The 18282-nt window shown below is 40.3% G+C and overlaps 1 protein-coding gene across 5 annotated transcripts in view; it reads right to left on the bottom strand.

Annotated features, from left to right (window-relative positions):
• Positions 1 to 565: 565 nt before the first annotated feature.
• The window catches only part of NBEAL1 (neurobeachin like 1), a 371002-nt gene continuing 353285 nt past the window's right edge, over positions 566 to 18282 (bottom strand). For 4 of the 5 annotated variants that reach the window (XM_073633306.1, XM_073633307.1, XM_073633308.1 and 1 more), the window contains one exon: positions 566 to 11150. In XM_073633306.1, the coding sequence (XP_073489407.1) occupies positions 11052 to 11150 (99 nt within the window). In that variant the 3' untranslated portion in view covers positions 566 to 11051. The remainder of the gene's footprint in view (positions 11151 to 18282) is intronic. The other variant, XR_012244983.1, reaches the window with a different exon arrangement.

Below are 18282 nucleotides of genomic sequence, written 5' to 3'. Positions count from 1 at the left end.
AAATGATGTTCCTCTGGCCCTCTCAGATCATAGAGGTGATCATGGCCCATCTGGTCTCTGTTCACCTCTGTGACTAGCCACGCAAACCATTGGATTTAGAATGGTAAGCCTGAAAAACACCTGCGCGTGGGGGGGAACAACAGCTCCCGCTGCTTCAAATAGCGATCCAGCCGCTAGGATCGCTTTTATGGGAAACAGAATAATCGCCGGCTGAAGAAAAAAACATGCTTTAATCATAACCCCAATAAACCACTTAAAAGCTGCAACGTATATATATTTATTGCGGTCGGCAAGTGGTTCAGAAAAGTAAGGTAAGCACGCCCTAATCTGTGATGCACAAGGCAGTGAATGATGAGATATGAAGCTTCCTGGATGGTCACATGATCTACATACAGGAAGTGATGGAGGCAGAATGCGTTTTTTTTAAATGTCAAACAGAAGGGTGAAAATTCAAAGCTTCCATGAATGAGGTAAAATAGAGGTGAGCGCATTGGGATGGCATGGGCAGAAAGGACATGAGAAAAGGCTTCTATTTATTATGAAAAAAAAATAAAGGACACAGAAATGTAAGACATTCCATTTTATTCTCTGCTGCCAAACGTTACACTATATACAACAATGAATTCAAATGTATTCTGTACAAAATACTAACTTATTACAGTTTACAAATCTGAAGTTTCTAGAAAAGTGCAAAACATTTTAAAATCCACAATCACCCTGTACACAAAATAGAGCAGATATACAGAGTCCTTTCAATGGCAGAGATGTCTTTGGTTCATTGCCGTGCAAATGGCTGGGACATTCTTTGCCACTTAAAGGAGTAAAATAATTATTAAAATGTCATGTCACAAAAGGTAAGTCTTTAGAAGAAAGGCTGTACACTTCAACCTAAAAATAAAGTATGTTGCACGAAAGACACCGGGGAATTCCAGTACAAACTATTAAAGATATTATTCATTCAAAAAGATGTAACGTAAAAAGGACTTGCCAACCAGAAATATAGGGGAATGTCCAAGAAAACCGACCACATTTTCAGGGGTTGTTCAGGTCAAATGTCATATAACAAATGATAAAATCAGAAAGAAAATGAGCAGGTATCTTAAGTTAAAGAGGAAGTAAACACTGCCTCTTTTTTTTTTTTCTGTTTCCTGACCTTCAAAGTAAAGGCATAAATGTGCTAGTATGCAACGAATACTAGCACATTATGTGAAACTTACTTGCAAATGAAGCCCTCGTTGTCACCGCTAAAGGCTGCATCCATCTTCGCATTTCTTCCATCCGGGTCCGCGGACTCCGGCTGTGTGACAAGCCGGAGCCGCGTGCCAGTCAAGCATGTTAGGAGATATTTCCACTACCTATAGGTAAGCCTTATTATATTATATTAACCGCTTCTGGACCACCCACTGCATATATGCTGCAGCAAGGTGGGCCGGCTGCGCAAAATCACATACCTGTAAGTGATTTTGTGCACAAGATCTGGCGCGCGCTGCCTAAGCCCTGCTCCCGCTGTGGTTGGACACACTGGGAGCCAATCAGTGGGTCTGGCGGCCGGGACCCACCAATTGTTTTCCGAGGAGAGGCAGAACAGCGGTCTGCCTATGAAAGACAAGGCAGACCGCCGTTCTGTCAGAGAGGAAAATGGAGATCTTGTGTTTCTGCTAACCAGCAAAACGGATCTCAGATTTACCCTAGTGCATCCTTTTCCCCCCAGTTAGAAATCACTCCCTAGGAGCACACTTAACCCTTTGATTACCCCTGATGTTAGCCCCTTCCCTGCCAGTGTAATTTATACAGCGAGTGCATTTTTTTTTTTAGTACTGACTACTGTATTGGTGTCACTGGTCCCCAAAAATGTCACTTAGTTTCAGATTTGTCCGTCGCAATCCCGCTAAAAGTCACTGATCGCCGCCATTAACCACTTCAGCCACCGGAAGGTTTTACCCCCTTCCTGACCAGAGCACTTTTTACAATTTGGCACTGCATCGCTTTAACCAGTAATTGCACGGGCATGCAATGCTGTACCCATGCTAAATTTGCGTTCTTTTTTCCCCACAAATAGAGCTTTCTTTTGGTGCTATTTGATCACCTCTGCGTGTTTTATTTTTTGCGCTATACGCAACCATTTTGAAAAAATAAAAACAATATTTTTTACTTTTTGCTATAATAAATATCCCCAAAAATGTTTTTAAAAAACAAATTTCTTCATCAGTTTAGGCCAATATATGTTCTTCTACATATTTTTGGTAAAAAAAAAAAAAAAAAAAAAAAATCGCAATAAGTGTATATTTATTGGTTTGTGCAAAAGTTATATCGTCTACATACTATGGGAAAGATTTATGGGATTTATGGCATTTTTATTATTTTTTTTACTAGTAACTAGTTTACTAGGCGGTGATCTGCACTTTTTAGCGGTATTGTGACATTGCGGTGGACATATCGGACACTTTTGGGACCACTGACATTTATACAGCGATCAATGTTGTAAATTACTGTATAAATGACACTGGTAGGGAAGGGGTTAACACTAGTGTGTTCCCTAGGTGTGTTCTAACTGTATAGGACTGAGTAGGAGAGGAGACATTTCGCTGTTCTTACTTACTAGGAACAAACGACATGTCTCCTCACCTCTGACAGCACAGGGATTTGTGTGTTTACACACACAAATGCCCATGCTGGCGCTTGTGCACGCATCCTCTGGCGGCTTTTAAAGGAACCCCGTATATATACGGGGTTTCGCGTAGTGGTGCATTGTGCGGCAGTGCCGGTCGGGAACCGGTTAATAGTAAAAACAATTAAAAAAAATAAAAAGTCCATAAATCTATCCCATAGTTTGTAGACGCTATAACTTTTGCGCAAACCAATCCATATACTTTTATTGGGATTTTTTATTTTTTTTTTTTACCAAAAACATGTAGCAGAATACATATTGGCCTAAATTGATGAAGAAATTTGATTTTTTTATTGGATGTTACATAGGTACATAGTAGGTGAGGTTGAAAAAAGACCAATCCATCAAGTCCAACCTATGTTTGTCTTGTCTTGTCCTGTGTTATAGCAGAAAGTAAACAATATTGTTTTTTTTTTTTTCAAAATTGTCTGTCTTTTTTTGTTCATAGCGCAAAAAATAAAAACCGCAGAGGTGATCAAGTACCACCAAAAGAAAGCTCTATTTGTGGGAAAAAAAGGGCATCAATTTTATTTGGGTACAGCATCGCATGACCATGCAATTTTCAGTCAAAGTAACACAGTGCCGTATTGCAGAAAATGGCCTAGTCAGGAAGGGGGTAAAACCTTCTGGCGCTGAAGTGGTTAAACACAAACTGTTTATTGAGCATTGTGGTGCTCTCTGCTAGAGAATCTCAAATAACAATTTAAAGGGGGGATTAAAAACTAAGAACTGTTCTGTTTGATAGGAGCAATAGGTTTGTCTCTGCTGCTTATTCAACTCCCCTTGACTTTCCCCTAAGCCTGCCACAATCTTAGGTCATTCTAAAGCGCGTACACACGAGCGGAATGTCCAACAGAAAAAGTCAGACAGACAGAACCTTTTCATTGTCTATTCCGATCGTGTGTAGGCCTCATCGGACTTCCTTTTTCGAAAATTCTGACGGACCTAGAAATGGAACATGTTCTAAATATTTCCGACGGAACCAATTCCTATCGGCAAAACCGATCGTCTGTATGCTGTTCCGATGGACCAAAAACAACGCATGCTCTGAAGCAAGTACGAGACGGAAGCTATTGGCTACTGGCTATTGAACTTCCTTTTTCTAGTCCCATCGTAAGTGTTGTACGTCACTGCATTCTGGACGGTCGGACTTTGGGTTGACAGTGTGTAGGCAAGACCGCTTGAATGGAATTCCGTCTGAGTTCCGTCAGAGAAACCTTCGGAGTTTATTCCGAGGGCAAAACAGGTCGTGTGTACACGGCATAAGAGTATATGATAAACATTTGCGCAAGCAAAAGTTACCATCATAGCATATTCACATCAATTAGAATTCCCCTTCTTATAATACATAAAATCGTTCACTGCCATATGCTCCTCATCTTAAAATGGAAGTTTATCTTCAAATTTTAAATATTATACAAGGTGCACGCTTCACGGCAACTATTAGGATTTGATTGAAGCAATTTAAGCACACATGAGAAACATGGTATTAAATATTACCTTTATAAACTAAAGTCCTGCTTTTAAAAACTGCAAGCAGGCAGTCTCTTTGTTGCAGGAGAGATATGCAACATCTCTTGTACAATAAAGGAAACCAAACTGCCTGCTTGCAGTCTTCTTTGGAATGTACACTGAGCTGTGCAAGTGCACAGCGCCTGTGTCCCAGCATGACTGCACCCCTACAAATGCGCGGAAGTGACTTAATCCCGCTTCAGTCAAAGAGAAGGCTGCAGTCCGGCACCCAGGAGAAGCTGGGTAGAAGATGCTGGCGCCTGCAAGGGATGTCAGACTGTAGAAGGATGGCAAGTACTGTGGATTTTAGCTCCGCTTTAAATACACAGCTTCATATAAAAACCTCAACTTTTTTAGTAATAGTTAAAGCGGAGTTCCACCCCAAAGTTGAACTTCTGCTCATTTGTCTCCTCTCCCCCTCCGGTGCCAAATGTCTTTGACAGGTATCCTGTCCCAACTTCCAGGAGTCCAGGCCATGGAAAATAACGTCACAGCTTGGCTCTCTCCTCTTACCCCCGCCGCCAGGCCAGTAGGAAAGCGCAGCGGTGCATCGCACATGCGCAGTGCGGACCCGGCTTGAAGCTACACTGCCAGGTTTCTTTACCCGCATTGGCCGCGGCATCATCGGGTGAGCATATTGCTGGATCTTGGGACAGGTGAGTGTCTGTTTATTAAAAGTCTGCAGCTACAGTTTTTGTAAGCTGCTGACTTTTAATAAACCCAAAAATGACTGGAGCTCCTCTTTAAGTACTAGCAATTTTAGTAGTGGGGCTGAGCTACTAAAAATCTCTGTTGTAGCTCTATCCTTGTGAGGTGACTACAGGCGAATTGTTAAATCTCTCATTAGCAATAAGATCAAATGACCTGTGTAGCTATAGCCCTATCATCGCTATATTCCAGAAGAGTCACATAGCAGAGTGCAAGAAAAGAAGCCTATAAGAAAAGAAAATAGACACTAAGGGGTTGATTTACTAAAACTGGAGCATGCAAAATCTTGTGCAGCTCCGCATGGTAGCCAATAAACTAACTTCAACTTGTTCAATTAAACTTTGACAAAAAAAAAACTGGAAGCCAATTGGTTTCTATACAGAGCTGCACCAGCTTTTGCACTCTTCAGTTTCGGTAAATCAATCCTTAAGAAACCACAAAGCTCAAATTATTATGCAAGTCCTAAACCTACTAAGATATTTCTTTTTTCACCTGTACAACCCCTTTAATCTGATCTTGATCCTTTATGTTAATCTGCTCCCATTATGTAAGTGAAAGCACCTCCAATTTGGGAGTCACTTTGTAATAAAACAATAAGGCATAGCATCTTGCTGAATTTTGTGGTTTACAAAATATAGAGGCGCTATTATATTGTACCAGAATAAAAAAAACACAAGAAGCAACAATATGATGAATCACTGAATAATATTGCTCTTTCAAAAAATCATGATTGTAACAAAAACACAAATATAATTATATTGCACTCAGTAAAATCTTAACTTAAATCTGCTGAGAGAGTTTAGAAATCCATTGTGCTCCCAGATTTGCTTAAAAAAAGAAAGGCCACAGCGATCGTTTTATAAATCGATAACATATATGATATAAATATGAAGCCTACATCAAGATAAGTACTTAGTAGTTTAAGAAAAATAAGTAGTTAAAGCAGACCTATCATCTACTTTTTATAACCTCTAGACTCTTCATTGGTTTAAAATTACCAGCTGCAGTTTAGTGTAATAGTGCTTTCGCCATGGCTTCTCATAAAGCAATAGCCTGGCTAGATTTATAGCAGATACTTCATATAAGAAATTTATTATAATTGTTTATTGTGATTCAAATCTTACTCTGGCTTAAAGTGATCCTGTCATAACTTCACATATCTTAGGCTGAACATATCACTTAAATGCATACAATTATCACTTACTGATAGGTGTCCCCTGAAATTGTCAGAAAATTGAGAAAGCTGCAGCACTCTTTGCTGAAAATAGAGGAATCATATTGACATTCTAAAGGTACCACCAGTAAGTGCTGACGGCATACATTTAAAGCAAACATGTCACAAAATAAATACTGTGGCTGCCATTGCTTGACCTTTATCTGGAAATGTCAGTTGTCTGCCTGCATTGCTAACCCTCTTGGCTTCAGCACTTTTAATCACTGAGAAAAAATAAGAAGATGAGGAAAGTTGAAAAAAGTCTCTGTCTGCTTATTACAGGTCAGTGACTTAAATTATTCAACCAAGAAGGTCGGCGTTACAGCCAGGCATCTAACATTTTCAGAAAGGTCAGCCTACAGGATGCTCTTGTGACAGGTGTACTTTAAGTAGTTCAGTGTTGCATGATGGGTCAGCTTTAAATAAATACCCCTTACCCCTTTAATACTGGAAGACCTTACATTTTGATCCCATTAGGTGTATAGAAAACAACATAATCACATGATTCTTAATTAATACACAAAACAACATTGCTTGCAGAAAATGGGGTTCAATAATGCATACATGTCAGTTAACTGTACAAGTAATGAGAAGGGTCCCAGGTCAATGTATATAAGGACAACATGATGTAGCGTACACATACTATAAAGAATCAGTTTATTGGTAAAGTCATTTGAAATTGTACAAAACTCCTGCAGTTTACACATATATAACTAAATATTTGGTGTAGTGTGACAAATGTAGCTTTAGAATTAAGTGAAAGTAAAATAATTCGAAAATCGTTCTAATCTTGTACCAAATACAAAAGGAAGGCATACCTCTGCAGCAGCAAAGAATCATTAAACATATGTACATATAAAGCCAATGCTAGATAGTAAGAAATCTGTTTTAAAACTGTAGACATATCAATAACCAAGAAATTTAAAGTTTTGTATGCATTTTTAGAAAAAAAAGAAAACTATGTATAAACTTTACAGATTTGTGCTTTCAAACAGAATAGAGATCCTCTCTTCATTTCTGTAAAGAATGTATATAAATAGAAATAGACAAAGTTTAAATTAGATAGAATTTTTCAGGATAAAATAAAGATATACAATAATTAAAGTTAAAATGATCTATATACAGGCGGTGTATAGGATCTTAAATACAACAAATTATAAGCCACATATCTCCTATTCCCAACAGTGTTTGAGCAAATGGTAAAGAAATCTGGACAATGAAAAATAATGAATGGCTTTGTTATCATGTCTGAAAAGAAATCTAAAATTTAAAGCTTCTGGACCCATGTGTGATTTTGTACCCACTAGCAAAATAAAATAAAAAAAAATATTTAATATGACAAATATGATAAAAGAAAAAGTCTGCCTGGAAAAAATATATTTGCCATATTGTTGCATGAACCAAAACACACAAGCTTATTAACCTCTTATAAATAGGTAAATAGCAATCAGTCTGCATGTACAAGAAATATGGTATGTAAAGGGCTCATTCAAAAAGTGTGCGACACTGGAATGACAGCTACGCTGATATACTCACTGGAAAATGTGGAAGAGAAATGAAACCATGCAGAGCAGACTGACATAAACAAGGAAAATACATAATGTCAGGAAATGTAACAGCACACAGTAATCACATTATAAATAGATTAGTAAAATGCACAATCAGAGTGCTACAATGGCAAAGCATGCCAGACTGCTGGATCATCTCCAACTGAATGCATTTTGTATACAACTACTTCAAGTAAATAGAATACTACAGTATTGATTAAATCACAGTTTAAAGATGTGTTACATTTGGCAAACACATCTTTATATATAAATCAATATAGAAAAGCATTTTTGTGAGAGGAAAAACAACTAGTGTTGATTATTTTATTTTTTGTAAAGAATTAAACCTATCCTCCTATTACTAGCAGAATGTATTTATGATTAAATTACGCTATGACAGTACAAAGGAAGGTAATTAAAAGCCCTTTAACGTCTATAGATCTTAAAGTTTCCGCAATGCTCCTGTGAAAATTCATAATGGCCTTATTTAAAAAAAGATAGGGGTAATATAGAAATGGAAGTAACACAGAACAAGCAATAAAAGTACAATATATGCATTACAGGCCTGACTACAGCAAACTAGATTGCAATAGGCTCCTACAGATCACCAAATATTGCTTCCTGCTCTATTAAATAACCCCCATTGTTTTAGAAAGCTGACAACACACATCTAGCCAAAGTTTAAGGCCTCATGCACGCTGAGCACTATAAATGCTGATTTAGGGACCTCTGGCATTTTTTTGTCTGCCTCTAAACACCCCTCCATATAAGTCTATGTGTCCATGCACACATAGGAGTTTAGAGGCAAAAAAAAATCCCACTGCCAGCGTGTCCAGGAGCAGCAGCAATTTGGCAGAAAAATGTTTTTTATACATGTAAACATGTCTAAATGCGTGTTAATGCTAGGCACATCAAGGGCTTGCTTGTTAAAGAGGAGTGCCAGTCTCCCCTCAAAAAATTCAAAGTCAGCAGCTACAAATACTGTAGCTGCTGACTTTTACTAAAAGGACACTTGGCTGTCCAAGGATCCAGCATTGTCCTCATCCGAACTGATTCTTTAATCGACTTCGGGTCCAGGCGCCGGCATCTTGACTAAGGGAAACCAGCAGTGAAGCCTTGCGGCTTCACAGCCAGTTTCTCATTGTGCATGCACGAGTCGTGCTGTGCTTTGTGAATGGTCCCGGAGTCTTCTGACACATGTGATGTGTCCCAGAAGGCTGCAGGGAAGGGGGGAATTCCACTTGGATTGGTGCGGCGATCTGACAGGAAGTGGGAGCAGGTACCTGTCAAAACCAGGTACCCGCTCTCCCCTTTCCCCCTAAAAAGTGCCAAATGTGGCAGAGTATGGGGGGGGGGGATGTAAATAAGTGGCACTCCCCTTTTTGGGTGAAGTTCCGCTTTAATTCATTTCAGTGGCCAGAATAAATTATTATTCTGGCCTCTGTGCCATACTTTTGGGGATTTTGTATTTTACCTCCTCACAGGTTAAATAATAATCTTTAGTATTGTAACATTCTACTGTACTGCATTGGTACCATTGTTTGAAAACGTACTAAAAACAATGGAAATGGAAATCATTGTTCTGGCCAATTAAATGAATGAACGCCCAATGCCTAAATGCATCTAGACGTGTTTACACATATCAAGCGTTTTTTTTTTTTTTCTGTCAAAATGCTGCTGCTAGGAAGTAAGATGTTTAGGAGAGCTGGGCAAACACCCTGTGTGCATGGGGCCCAAGATATACTTGGATCAGAAAGACCTGCTCTAAAGGGGTAAATGCTTGTTAGGCAGCCAGATGCAGGGAGTAACATGGAAAGAGAAACTGAATTACTAATGAAGAGGCAAACACCACCAGTCATCCATATACAGCCTATTACTGGAACAGCAAGTTAAAAAAATTATATTACTTATACAGGCTATTAATGACAGAAATCCTAAAACAGTTGTGAACTGAGGTTAAGCTTGATTAGATGCAAACTTAACCCCCTTTGGAAATACTTGCAGGTGGACCTTTTTACCTACCAAATTATTTTAATTCTTTAAATACTGATGACCAGATTTGTGAACTAGACACCACTGCTAATACAGCCAGGTCCTTGACCACAACTGCAGCAGTTGCACAAGTTCTCATGAATGGATTACCTCTAGCCTGCTGGTCAGTGAAAGATGCACCAACATGCTGATGAGATTATTCTTCTATTCTTTTCTCCTTTAGGCCGGGTTCACACTAGAACACGCTGTGGATCGCACAGGAGCACTGTGCGTCCCTGTTCCCTGTTTCAGGGACGAATCAGGGCCGATTCTATGCCTCAATTCGGCCCTGAAACGGAGCCAAAGACGCACAGCATTTTTGTGCACTGCGCTCCGCAGCCGCCCCGGAGATATGTGAACCGGCTCCTGCTATGCGAATTAGATGCGGGGAAACGCGCATCTAATTCACATAGGTGTGAACAGGGCCTTAGTGCTGCCCCCTCCCAATACGAACTTGAGTGCTGCTGCACTTTCATAAAGGTACTTACACTAAATGCCATTAAAAATAAATTTAATGCACTAATTGGTGATATTTATGATCTACCTGGGGTTTAATTTTAAAGTAGAGGGTTAAGCTATTGGCCACCTACTACTTCAATTCAGAAGACTGATTTTCTTTATGATACATTTCTCCATATGGACAAGAAGAGCGAATTGCCATGAAAGAAATGAATATCAGCATCACTGTAAAGCAAGGCTGTCGAAAACACAGATAATGATATACAATGCTGTGGTATCTTACATAAACATTTATCAAAAAAAAAGTCAAATGAAACGTGCATTTGAAAAAAAAAATATAAAACACTTGATTGATTATGTTACAATCCAGTTACACATAAATAAACCTTTAACTGCATCTGCAGATTCTTATAGAACTGCTTATAATAAAAACTATAAATTAAATTTGTGAGTGCTTTGTTGCGTTTCTGCTGAAGAAGGAATGTAGCCCCACTTCCCTGTAGTGTTTGGAAACCCTCTACAATAAAATGATGAGAAATATTACAGAACATAGAAAGATGTAGTGCAATGAACAAAAGGAAGATATGATTAGATGTTATCTGCGATTCATTCAATGGGTTACTGTTCCGCTGCGAGACTTGCGTAAATTTCTGGCAGCAAAAGAGTTAAGCAGCAATTTAATGTAGAAAATAATACGCTTGACTGTAGAGCCTCTGAAATCGGTGGTTTATACAAGCCAGCACTGTGTACAGTACAGGAAACATCAATGCAGCTGGAGGACTTCATTTCATTTTAAATAGAAGCATGTACCCTTGAAATTCACGTTGTGAGACCTCCATAAGGCATTGCGAAGAGGCTTGTCATTAAGTGCCTTTATTCATAGTCATTTTCTATGATTACTATCAGAGTGAAGTTAAGAATCTTGTGTGTTATATTCCGTCTCTCCAGAAGAAATCTGGCTAAGTCGTCTGCTAGAACCAAAAAGCTTTCGGGATATTTGACCTGACTTTGCCTAAAAAAGAAAGCAAATTTGCTATAATATAAAACATATTATGTTACATAACATACAAGTGTTGCTAAATAATGCCAAATCTCACCACTTGAACTATTAAGTTTATATATGTTTCTAGAGGTTTATACACATGATAATACAGGAACCAGTTGCAAGACAGATAGCCACGTTTATTTTTACAAATACTCAGTGCTTGTTCACGTGTGTATGGTGACAATGCATGGTAAGCAACAAAAATGAACATCATATGTTATGTATTTTTGAAGGAAAATTTGATGGCTTTGGGCAAGTGTTTTTTTAGTTAACAATTTTATATAAATATATTTAAACTAATAAACTCACACATTTAGGGCCCGTTCACACTAGAATGCAGTGCGGGAGAGCATTTCAATCATAATGCCCTTGTGATTTGCTGTGGGGGTCAGTTCAAAGTTACCAACACTCAGGCCCGGACTGGCCATAGGCCATGCTGGGCATCTGCCTGGTTGGCCACCGGGTCGCATGTTTTAAATTTGATCCGATGTTGAAATCATGTCTCCATTCCTCTCCCTTTTGTCATCTTCTTCCAACTCCTAGGGGGCGAGGCAATGCCGAGCGAGAGCCATTCTGCCCCAGCCGTGGTTGTTAGTGACAGCTGCAAGGCCCGCCCCCAGGGGCGGACTGACCATTCAGGCTGTCTGGCTGACAGCCCGAGGGCCAGGGCCAGTAGGGGAACCTATGAGAGGCTCCTGGGTGGACGGGGCAGGATGGATTCAGCCACGGGATGGTGTCAATGGGCTCCTGGTCCTGAGAGGAGAGAGAGGGACCGAGAGAGGCCGGGGAGGAGAAGGACGCTTCCTGGACTGGGTAAGTGTTACTGGCTGTGATGGAGGGAGAGGGACCAGAGTGTGACAGCCTGCCTTCTACACGGACAGGGGAGGGACCACTCTGAGAGGAGACCTGTGTATGTGGGTGGTGATGTACTGTACTTCATACAGTATAACGGTGGGACATAGCTGACACACTGATCAACCCACCCTCTTTCTCTCAATCCCCCCCTCTCCCTACCCTCCCCTCTCACTACCCCCTCTTCTTCTCCCTTCCTCTCTCCCACTACCCCCTCTCTCGCACCCCCCCTCTCACCCCCCTCTTTCCCCCTTCCTCCATCTCTCTCCTACTTTCCCATCTCTCTCTCTCCCTCCTAGATATAGATATACGGCAGCAAGGTGGCTCAAGATCATGTACCTAGTATGTGATCTGACACTTCCGGGTAGAGAGTGCACACCGCCAGCAACCCAGCCGTGCTGTGAGTAAACACAACAGATGTTGATCACTGGGTGCAGGTGCACCCGCCGATCGTCATGGATTTACACAGGACAAAGCCCTGCCTGTGTAATAAGGCAGGGCTCTGTCCTGTCAGCGGGGAAGTAATAGATTTTCTTTACCTGCAAAGCACGGAATAAAATACATGACTTCCCTTAGTAAAAGCACCAATCACAGTACACACAAAACACTAGCTAGGCACACATTTAACCCTTTGATTGCCCATGTTTAACCTCTTCCCAGCCAATGTCATTAGTACAGTGACAGTGCATATTTTTAGCACTGATCACTGTATTAGTGTCACTGGTTCCCACAAAGTGTCAGCTAGTATCAAAATGTCTGCCGCAATATCACAGTCGCTGATCACCATCATTACTAGTAAAAATAAATAAAAATTTCAGTATATATCCCATAGTTTGTAGACACTATAACTTTTACGCAAACCGATCAATATACACTTATTGGGATTTTTTTTACCAAAAACATGTAGTAGAATACATATTTTAGATTTTTTACATATGCTTTATAGCAGAAAGTAAAAAATATTATTTTATTTTTTGTTTATAGCCCGAAAAAATAAAAAATGCAGAGGTGATCAAATACCACCAAAAGAAAGCTCTATTTGTGGGGAAAAAAGAACATACATTTTATTTGCGAACAGCGTTGCATTACCGCGCAACAGCTTCTATGGAAAAAAGCCTAATGGAAACTTCCATCAGGCTATGTCCACTCTAAATGTCCGGTCTATGCAGCTTAGCTGCAATGTGTAGGTGAGGTTTGTGTAGCTGTGGCTTGAGTGTGGGCAGGGACACAGGGGCCCCGTGATCTCCTATTGCCCCGGGGCCCCATGAGTTGTCAGTCTGAGTCTGGTATGGGCTGTTCAATCTAAAATGCCGGGCCTATTATTTGTGCCAGTCCGGGCCTGCCAACACAAGTTACAAACACAGTCTGTTTGCCCACACCGGATCGCACCGTACAAAAGAACCATGTAATGCTGTTGCCATGCGTTTAAAAAAGTAGTGCATGCACTACTTTTGGTGTGGTGCGATTTCAGCCCATTCAAAATAAATGGGCTGAAATCTGCACAGGACTGCATGTGAATTGCACAGCGGTTAAGACTAGGCTGCTAAATGTGCAAATGTGTATACAATGCTTTATATTTACCAGGCTAAAAACATGAAAAAAAAAAAAAAGAAGGGGATATTTGCGCTAACCAATCAATATATACAAAAAATATGTGCACAAGTGATATAACTAAATAAGGCGTGATTAAATGCTGCACCTCTATAGGGTCAAATACCAAACATAAAACCAATATTAAAACAGAAAAAGATGCGCAAAGAAACTGCTACAAATAACAATAAATATTGCTGTGAACAAATTCTCTAAAACATGATAATATGAAAAATTGAGTGGTGTATCAAAAAACAAATAGTCCATGTGATATAAAAAATAAATGAATAAAACCAAAAGTGAATTTATCAAAAACAGAATATCCCAAAATGATCCTTCAAAATTTAGGAGATGCAAAAGTTCTTCACTTAATCTCGAAAAGCAGGACACATATTCATTCAAATCATCTGGAATACGGAGCATAAAATGCAAATACAAACTGCTTACCAGATCCGTTGGATCTCAAACGATAGAGATCAGAAGCACTTGTGCATTAGCCTGCCGACAGGTGAACTCACAGTGATTGAAAGCAGAGAGGAATCCACCTGTTTATCTAGGAATCAACAAGGACAAAACTTCACTCTACGGGACACTCTCATAAAAGCCATGATCTGGGTATTCTCATGTAAGGAGGAATACAAGAACGCTTCATGGTGCATTATGTTCCAGCAAAGGTATTTATGCTTAAAAAACAAATCATACAAAGTCCATAAATTCAAGCAGGTAAGAAAAGCAAGTTTGAATCAGCCGCAGTATCTAACAGTCAGCTGTTCAGCGTGGTGATGTCACAGGCTCATGCTCCACCTTAGGGTTTGAATTTATGGACTTTGTATGATTTGTTTTTTAAATAAATACCTTTGCTGGAACATACTGCACCATGAAGCCCTCTTGTATTCCTCCTTACATGAGAATACCCAGATCCTGGCTTTTATGAGATTGTCCCGGTGAGTGAAGTTTTGTCCTTGTTGATTCCTAGATAAACAGGTGGATTCCTCTCTGCTTTCAATCACTGTGAGTTCACCTGCCGGCAGGCTAAGACCCCGTTCACACGAGGCGGATTCCGTTTCTACGGAGTCCGCCTCATTCCGCCGGCTCAGCGGGAGATCTGTCCGTTGATCTCCGCTGAGCCGGCGGATGACAGGTCCCTCTCTGCTCACTGAGCGGGGAGGGGCTTGTCAGGCGCCGTTGCCGCCTATGGAGGGATCGGATGAAAACGGACAGCATGTCTGTTTTCATCCAATCCCACCCGATCCGATCCCCCAGCGACGGACCTGGACGTAGGGCCATCCGTCTGCTTTTAGCGGATTGGACGGGGTCGGATGTCAGCGGACATGTCTCCGCTGACATCCGACGCTCCATAGACTAACACGGAGCGCCCGTTCAGGTCCGCTGTCAAAACTGACAGGCGGACCTGAACGGTCCGATCGTGTGAAAGGGGCCTAATGCACAAGCGCTTCTGATCTCTATCATTTGAGATCCAACGGATCTGCTAAGCAGTTGGTATTTGCATTTTATGCTCCGTATTCCAGATGATTCGAATGAATGTGTGTCCTGCTTTTCGAAATTAAGTGAAGAACTTTTGCATCTCCTAAATTTTGAAGGATCTTTTGGGATATTCTGTTTTTGATAAATTCACTTTTGGTTTTATTCATTTACATGAATAACGTGAAAAATACATATTTTTTATTTCATCTTTTAGTGCCAAGCACAATACATTCAGGACAAAACTTCATAAATTCCCATTTTCACATAATTGAATAAAGTTAAAATTCACCCTTTTTCAGTTAAAGCTGAAATCCAGGTATGGAGTTTCATGCATAGTTAACTTTTTCCAGCCTGGGCCAATGTAAGTATACATATGGCATACCTGTGAAAGCAGAGAATCACTGAAGTAACCACTGCTACTACAGTGATCCTTGCTATTTTTCGGGTCCAGTGCTGAGCAGCTACCTTGCTGCATAATAACCTCAGGATGTCACTCACTTAATACAGGCGCCATTCAGAGAACACCTTATATTTTTCTCAATAAATACAAAATGTTCTTTAATTGGACAAGGTGGAGATTGGGATGCCACTGTCATGTCACTCCACTTCATCCAATCAGAGAATGCTCTGCATTAATTGAGAAAAATGCAAGCTGTCCTCTGAATGGGCCCTGTGGCCAACCCCCTGTGGTAACTATGCAGCAGGGCACACAGAAGACAGTAAGGATCACTCTAGTACACTGAATGTTATAAAAACGCCAGTAGCATTAGCTGTAGAATGCGTTTTTCAGTGTTTTTTTAGCTGTAGCGTTTTTCTGGCAAAACTATACTCCCACAAAAGCTTATGGCTCAAAAATGATGAAACAGTGCCTTGAAAAAGTATTCATACCCATTGAAAATGTCCACATTTTGTCATGTTACAACCTAAAAACGTAAATGTATTTTATTGGAATTTTATGTGACAGACCAACACAAAGTGGCACATAATTGTGAAGTGGAACGAAAATGATAATGAGTCAATACTTTGTAGAAACACCTTTCACTGCAATTACAGCTGCAAGTCTTTTTGGGTATCTCCTACCAGCTTTGCACATCTAGAGTAGAGGTCGACCGATATATCGGCCGATATTTGGCTTTTTTTACTTAATCGGCATCGGCCGATAGCCGATTATAACTTCAGTGGGACTTGCAAATGACTTCTGTAATAGAAGTCAATTGCAAGTTGTCTGAAGTTTTCTTCTCTCCTCCCTGGGCAGCCTGCCAAGTCTGATAAGAAGATACATTGTATCTCTTCGGGTTCTTTTAACTCCGTGTGTAGAATTTCTCAGTTTAACCATTTAAAGACTAAATCTTTTCTGACACTTATTGATTGCAAGTAAAAATCCTGTATTTTCTGCTAGAAAATCACTTAGAACCCCCAAACATTATATATATATTTTTTTTAGCAGACACCCTAGGGAATAAAATAGCGGTTGTTGCAATATTTTATATCACACGGTATTTGCGCAGCGGTCTTTCAAACGCAATTTTTAAAAAAAAAATACACTAATTAAAAAAAAATAAGCAGTAAAATTAGCCCATTTTTTTTCGTCCAAAAGTTTTGATTACCTGTTTTTGTGTATTTAATATTTAAGATATAGTTATTTTTTTTAAATCTGAATTATACATACAAGTGAACTGATTGGAGGTTTGTTTTGTTCAATAAATGTTTAAATGTAAAACATTTTCTGTATCACTTATTACTTAAGGCTGCTTTCACACTGGAGCGGGCATGCGTTGACGGTAAAACGCTGTTAGTTTTAGCGGCGCTTTACCGTGATTTTAGCGGCACTATTCAGCTGCTAGCGGGGGGCTTATAACCCAGCTAGTGGCCGAGGAAGGGGTTAAATGCACTCCTGAAGTGCTGCTGCTGAAACGCTTTGCAGGTGCTTCGGCAGCGGTGCGCATTCATTTTAATGGGCAGGAGTGGTGGAGGAGGGGTATACACCGCTCCAAAGATGCCGTTTGCAGGACTTTTTTTTTTTAACATCCTGCCAGCGCATTGCCTCAGTGTGACAGCACTCGGGATATCACACTGACACTGCAGGGGAGACGTTTTACAGGCACTTTACAGGTGCTATTTTTAGCCCAAAAGCGCCTAAAAAAATGCCCCAGTGTGAAAGGGGTCTAACTGTTAGATTTTATGAGATGAAGGGGAAAAAAAGAAAAAAAAAAAAAATCGGCCTAATATATCGTCCCAAAAAAATCGGCATCATATATCGGCCATCGGCCACCGCGATTTCTAAATATCGGCATCGGCCAGAGAAAAACCCATATCGGTCGACCTCTAATCTAGAGAGTGACATTTTTGCCCATTCTTCTTTGCAAAATAGCTCAACCTCTGTCAGATTGGATGGAAAGCGTCTGTGAACAGCAATTTTCAAGTCTTCCTGCAGATTCTCAATTCGGTTAAGATCTGGACTTTGACTGGGCCATTCTAACACATGAACATGCCTTGATCTAAATTCTAAACCATTCCATTGTAGCTCTGGTTGTATGTTTAGGGTTGTTGTCCTGCTGGAAGGTGAACCTCCATTCCAGTCTCAGGTCTTTTGCAGACACTAAGAGGTTTTCCTCTAAGATGGCTCCATTAACTCTGACCAGCTTCCCTGTCCATGTTGAAGAAAAGCATCCGCACAACATGTTTCACAGTGGGGATGGTGTGTTCAAGGTCATGTGCAGTGTTAGTTTTCCGCCATACATAGCGTTTTGCTTTTAGGCCAAAAAGTTCAATTATGGTCTCACCTTCTTCCACATGTTTTCTGTGTCCCCCACATGGCTTCTCGCAAACTGCAAATGGGAATTTTATGGCTTTCTTTCAACAATGACTTTCTTCTTGCCACTCTTCTATTAAGGCCAGATTTGTGTAGTGCATGACTAATAGTTGTCCTGTGGACAGATTCTCCCACCTGAGCTGTGGATCTCTGCAGTTCCTCCAGAGTTACCATGGGCCTCTTCGCTGCTTCTCAGAATCATGCTCTCCTTGCCCGGCCTGTCAGTTTAGGTGGATGGCCATGTCTTGGTAGGTGTTTAAAGCTTGGGATATTTTTTTTTATAACCTAACCCTGCTTTAAACTTCTCCACAACTTTATCCCTGACCTGTCTGGTGTGTCCCTTGGCCTTCATGGTGCTGT

Source organism: Aquarana catesbeiana, linkage group LG06, assembly GCF_042186555.1.
Source record: "Aquarana catesbeiana isolate 2022-GZ linkage group LG06, ASM4218655v1, whole genome shotgun sequence".
Lineage (NCBI taxonomy): Eukaryota > Metazoa > Chordata > Amphibia > Anura > Ranidae > Aquarana > Aquarana catesbeiana.
This window is presented reverse-complemented; position numbering and strand designations above follow the sequence as displayed.